Source organism: Eimeria tenella, genomic scaffold, assembly GCF_000499545.2.
Source record: "Eimeria tenella Houghton genomic scaffold, Eth_scaff1030, whole genome shotgun sequence".
Lineage (NCBI taxonomy): Eukaryota > Apicomplexa > Conoidasida > Eucoccidiorida > Eimeriidae > Eimeria > Eimeria tenella.
Window position 1 is genome coordinate 1 of NW_013543506.1, and position 4,245 is coordinate 4,245.

Genomic DNA, 4,245 nt, shown 5'->3' on the forward strand with positions numbered 1-4,245 from the left:
AGCAGCAGCAACAGCAGCAGCAGCTTGTTCCTGTATATGCGCTGTCTCACACATACCGCATCTGCCGCTGCCCTCCAGGCAGCAAAAATGCCTGCCGCTGCCGTGCGGCGCCAGACAGCAGCAGCAGCAGCAGCAGCAGCAGGAACAGCAAAAGCGACACCTGCAGCAACCCTACAGAGGTTAAAGTGCACAAAGAGGAACTGGTGTTCATTGCTGTTGCTGCTGCTGCTGCTGCTGCGGGGCTGCTGCTGCACCGCTTGGGAGCCCTTCAGGCTCTAGGAAGACTATTGTGACAGGCGAAGAGCAGCAGCAGCAGCAGCAGCAGCAGCAGGCTATTGGCAGCAGAAAGTGCTGCTTGTGAAGTGCTGCAGTGTGTTTGTTGCTGCTTCTCCTGTGGAGTGCACAGACAGACCTGCTGCTGCTGCTGCTGCACTTTGCAGCAACTGCAGCAGCAGCTCCGGGTAAATCGTTTTTGTGTGTCTCGTGGGGTGTAAGTACAGTCAAGACCTGACAGCGCGCCCCTGCTGCTGCTTAGATCCGAGCAGCAGCAGCAGCAGCAGCAAGAGCAGCAGTAGCAGCAGCAAAACTGAACATAAAAATGAGTCAGCTCTGAGCAAGCGTCTTGGCGTGCAGTCCCCAAAGACAAATATGTCTTGTTATTCCTATTCATTTAAATTGGTTCATTTAAATTAATTAATTGAATTAAATTAAATTGATTTTACTAAATCAATCAAATTGAATTAATTAAATTAAATAAAAAGAAAAGCCTCTAGGCAGCAAAGAGGTGCTTCTGGCCATAGCGGCGCTGTCGGCACACCCCAAGCAAAGCAGCAGCAGCAGCAGCTGCTGCCGCTGCAGCAGCTGCCGCTGCAGCAGCTGCCGCTGCAGCAGCTGCTGCTGCAGCAGCTTCTGCTGCAGCAGCTTCTGCTGCAGCAGCAGCTGCTGCTGCAGCAGCTGCAGCAACGACCTGCTGCAGCGATGCAAAAGGGCAAATGCGACAGCGCGAAGGAAAGAAGAGGCGAACACGAATACGCCTCGAGACAGTGCTGCTGCTGCTGCTGCTGCTGCTGCCGTTACTGCTGCTGCTGCTGCGTCTCAGTAGGTTCCTGGCTGCTACTGCTTCCTCTCTGCTGCGGCGGCTCTTCATCTGGCTGCCCGCGTGCAATGTTGGCGGCCACTTATTACTTAGGGTTTAGGGTTTAGGGTTTGTGTTTGCTGCTCTCTGCTTCTCGCCCTTTCTAGCCTCTTCACAGAGACTCCTTCTAGCAGCAGCACAAAAGCCTCTGCTGCAGCAGCAGCAGAAGCAGCAGCAGCGATCCCCGCTGCTGCTGCTGTCTTGCTGCGTTGCTGCTGCCGCCGCTGTCTGCGGCACTCACTGCTGGCCCCAGTAAACCCTAAACCCTAAACCCTAAACCTATTACCTAACGGCTAAAGGCGCTGCTGCTGCTGCTCACGGCCCTCGGCAGCTAAACCCTAAGCAGCAAACCCTAACCACTAAATCCTAAACCCTCGACTTGTGGGGTCGGTGTTTGGGCGCCGGGTAGGGGGCCTAGGGTTTAGGGTTTAGGGTTTAGCGCTTAGGGTTTAGGCGTGTGCAGTCTCTTTTTTTGCTGCAATTGCGCTTTAGACGTAAATGGAGATTTAAATGCAGAAAGTTGCTGCTGCAGCGGCTGCTGCGGCGCCAGCAGCAGCCGCAGGACACCAGCAGCAGCAGCAGGAGCTGCAGCCGCTGAGCGGCAGCAGAAGCAGCAGCAGCAGACGACCCGCAGAGCAGCAGCAGGAACAACAATACTTATATTTGCTGCTTTTCTCCTGGGCCCTTTACATTTGTCACTCTGCATTTGCTGCCAGCGACCTCTGCTGCAGTGTACATACACCTGGAGCCTGCTGCTGCTGCTGTTGCTGCTGCGGCGACTGCAGCAGCAGCAACTGCAGCAGACCCGAAACAGGTACTCCTGCGGACGAACGGCATTAATCGTAAGTCCTCTGCTGCTGCTGCTGCAGCTGAGCCTGCCCCTGCTGCCTGCGCTGCTGCTGCAGCGTCTGCTGCTGCCGCTGCTGCTCTCCCGCCGCATGCAAGCTGAGGCTCGGCCGGTCGACTGCTGCAGCAGCGCTGTGCAGCAGCAGCTGCAGCAGCAGCAGTTGATTCGCTCTTGTAGGATGGCCGCAGTTGGAGGCCCAGATGTGGCATGAGGGACTCGCTGCAGCAGGAACAGCAGCACCAGCAGCAACCGCAGCAGCGGCAGCAGAATGGCCCCATCAAATAGTTCCTACTCTGCCTCGGGCAGAGGGGGGGGCAGCAGCAGGGGAGGGGGTCGCCCCTACGGCCGTTCTGCTGCCAGCAGCAGTCCAGCAGCAGCAGCAGCAGCAGCAGGAATAGCAGCAGCAGCAGCAGGCGGTCCTGCGGCGTCTGGCACGGGCAGCAGCAGCGCGCGCAACGACAGCAGCCTGGCTGCTTCGCGGGGCGGCCGAGGCAGCAACAGCAACAGCAGCAGCAGCAGCTCGGTGCCGAGCAGCAGCGGCAGCAGCAACAACAGCAACGCGGCCGCTTCTCCCCACAGCAGCACGAGCAGCAGCAGCAGCAGCAGCAGCAAGAAGTGTCAAGTGCCTGCCGCAGCAGCAGCAGCAGCGCCCCCTGCGGCGAGCGCGGCAGTGGAGGGCGCGTCCGAAAGCGCTCCGGGGGCCGCAGCAGCAGCAGCAGCAGCAGCAGCAGCAGGGGAGCAGCAGTTCGAAACGCGGGAACAGGCGCTGCAGCGGCACCGCAGCAACTTCGGACTTTTGGGAATTTTAAAAGTCATCAAAACAGCAGATCCGGACTTGAGCGTTTTGGCCTTGGGGACGGACTTGACCAGCCTCGGCTACAACTTAAACTCCACAGAGTAAGCAGCAGCAGCAGCAGCAGCAGCAGCAGCAGCAGCGGCAGCAGCGGCAGCGGCGGGCGCGGGGGCAGCAGCGGCGGCGACCACCGGCAACGGCTAGTGCGCGCGGCGGCGGGGCCGGGAGCCAGCAGCAGCAAATGGCACACTTAGCAGCAGCAGCAAAGGACTGTCTTAGCTGCTGCAGCAGCAGCAGCAGCAGCACACGACACACTCAGCAGCAACAGCAATGGCACGCTTAGCAGCAGCAAGTGACACTCTTAGCAGCAGCAGCAAATAGCTGGCTTAGCTGCGGCAGCAAATAGCTGGCTTAACTGCAGCAGCAAAGTCGCAGCAACAGCAGCAGCACACAACACACATTTAGCAGCAACAGCAAATGGCACACTTAGCAGCAGCAGCACACTTAGCAACAGCAGCAAATGACACAGCAGCAGCAGCAAATGACACACTCGGCAGCAGCAACAAATGACACACTCAGCAGCAGCAGATTTCTTGGCTGCAGCAGCAAATAGCACACTCGCCAGCAGCAGCAAATGGCACACTCGCCAGCAGCAGCAAATGGCACACTCGCCAGCAGCAGCAAATGACACACTTGGCAGCAGCAGCAAATGGCACACTCGCCAGCAGCAGCAAATGGCACACTCGCCAGCAGCAGCAAATGACACACTTGGCAGCAGCAGCAAATGGCACACTCGCCAGCAGCAGCAAATGACACACTTGGCAGCAGCAGCAAATGGCACACTTAGCAGCAGCAGCAAATGACACACTCAGCAGCAGCAGCAAACGGCGCACTTACAGATGACACACTTAGCAGCAGCAGCGAATGACAGGCGTAGCAGCAGAACAAATATTAGCCCTAGCAGCAGCAGCAAATAACAGCCCTAGCAGCAGCAGCAAATAACAAGCCCAGCAACAGCAGCAGCAGTTAACGGCCTTAGCAGCAGCAGCAAACAACAGCCCTAGCAGCAGCAAATAACGGCCTTAGCAGCAGCAGCAGCAGACAACAGCCCCAGCAGCAGCAGCAAATGACACCCTAGGCAGCAGGAAGCAGCAGCAGCAAAACAATAATGGCAAAGATGAAGTAAACAAAAAGGAATTAAAGGTAGCTGCAGCAGACGAAGTTTTTATTTTTATCTTTTTAGCTTGTCTCTATTTTATTTATTATTGTTTATTTCATTTTGCCATTTTAGATTATTATTTAGACTTTAGTTTCGCACTGCTTTGTTGCTGCTGCTGCAGCAGCAGCTGCTGCAGCAGAGCTTCAGCCTTGCTTCGCGTTTTGCTGCTGCCCTCGGGCCTCATTGCCATTCCCCAGCCGCTCTAAACCCTAAACCCTCAAGTCTAAACCCTAGCTCTAAACCCTAAACCC

At 56.7% G+C, this 4,245-nt stretch overlaps 1 protein-coding gene across 1 annotated transcript; it reads left to right on the plus strand.

Moving 5' to 3' along the window:
• Positions 1-2,250: 2,250 nt before the first annotated feature.
• Positions 2,251-2,883, plus strand: ETH_00002990 (uncharacterized protein; the record flags this gene model as incomplete). Its single annotated transcript, XM_013378802.1, has 1 exon — positions 2,251-2,883. The coding sequence occupies one exon, from the start codon at positions 2,251-2,253 to the stop codon at positions 2,881-2,883; it is 633 nt and encodes a 210-aa protein (XP_013234256.1).
• Between the last annotated feature and the right edge of the window lie 1,362 nt (positions 2,884-4,245).